This window comes from Myotis davidii, unplaced genomic scaffold (genome assembly GCF_000327345.1).
Source record: "Myotis davidii unplaced genomic scaffold, ASM32734v1 scaffold663, whole genome shotgun sequence".
In the NCBI taxonomy this organism is placed as follows: Eukaryota; Metazoa; Chordata; class Mammalia; order Chiroptera; family Vespertilionidae; genus Myotis; species Myotis davidii.
This window is the reverse complement of record NW_006295816.1, coordinates 1,755,256-1,755,647: the sequence shown is the minus strand read 5'-3', so window position 1 is coordinate 1,755,647 and position 392 is coordinate 1,755,256. Positions and strand designations below refer to the sequence as shown.

Here is a 392-nt window from a genome sequence, read left to right as displayed (position 1 = left end):
TGAGTGTGTGTGCCAGAGGCCCCGGCGGCAGGGGCATGGAGGGACTGCCAGCCTGTGCCCAACCAGGGGGCTGGGAGGGCAGCAGCTCAGGCCCAGGCCGCCCACTCACCTGGGAGTAGACGGTGGCATGGACCCAGGCAAGACGGCGGCTCAGGTGGTCCAGCTTCTCTGAGAAAACTTTCTGGCTCTTGGTCAGCTCCTCAAGGATGTCCTTCCTCTGCCCGACCTCGGGACCCCAAGCTGCCGGCGCGCCCCCTCTCCCCCCGGAGACCCACGGCCCCAGGCCTCACCCTCTTGGGGCACCGGCGCAGCTTGTCCTCCGTGTTCCTCAGGGCCATCGCGTACTCGTTGACGTCGTCGGACACCCCCACCATCTGGAGCGACAGGCGCCG

At 68.4% G+C, this 392-nt stretch overlaps 1 protein-coding gene across 1 annotated transcript in view; it reads right to left on the bottom strand.

Annotated features, from left to right (window-relative positions):
* RNF123 (ring finger protein 123) overlaps window positions 1-392 on the bottom strand; it is a 42,800-nt gene that overhangs the window by 8,716 nt on the left and 33,692 nt on the right. Inside the window, exons 16-17 of the mRNA XM_015568281.1 lie at window positions 291-391; window positions 110-217 (exon numbers count right to left, since the gene is read on the bottom strand). Of these exons, the coding sequence (XP_015423767.1) occupies window positions 110-217; window positions 291-391 (209 nt within the window). The remainder of the gene's footprint in view (window positions 1-109; window positions 218-290; window position 392) is intronic.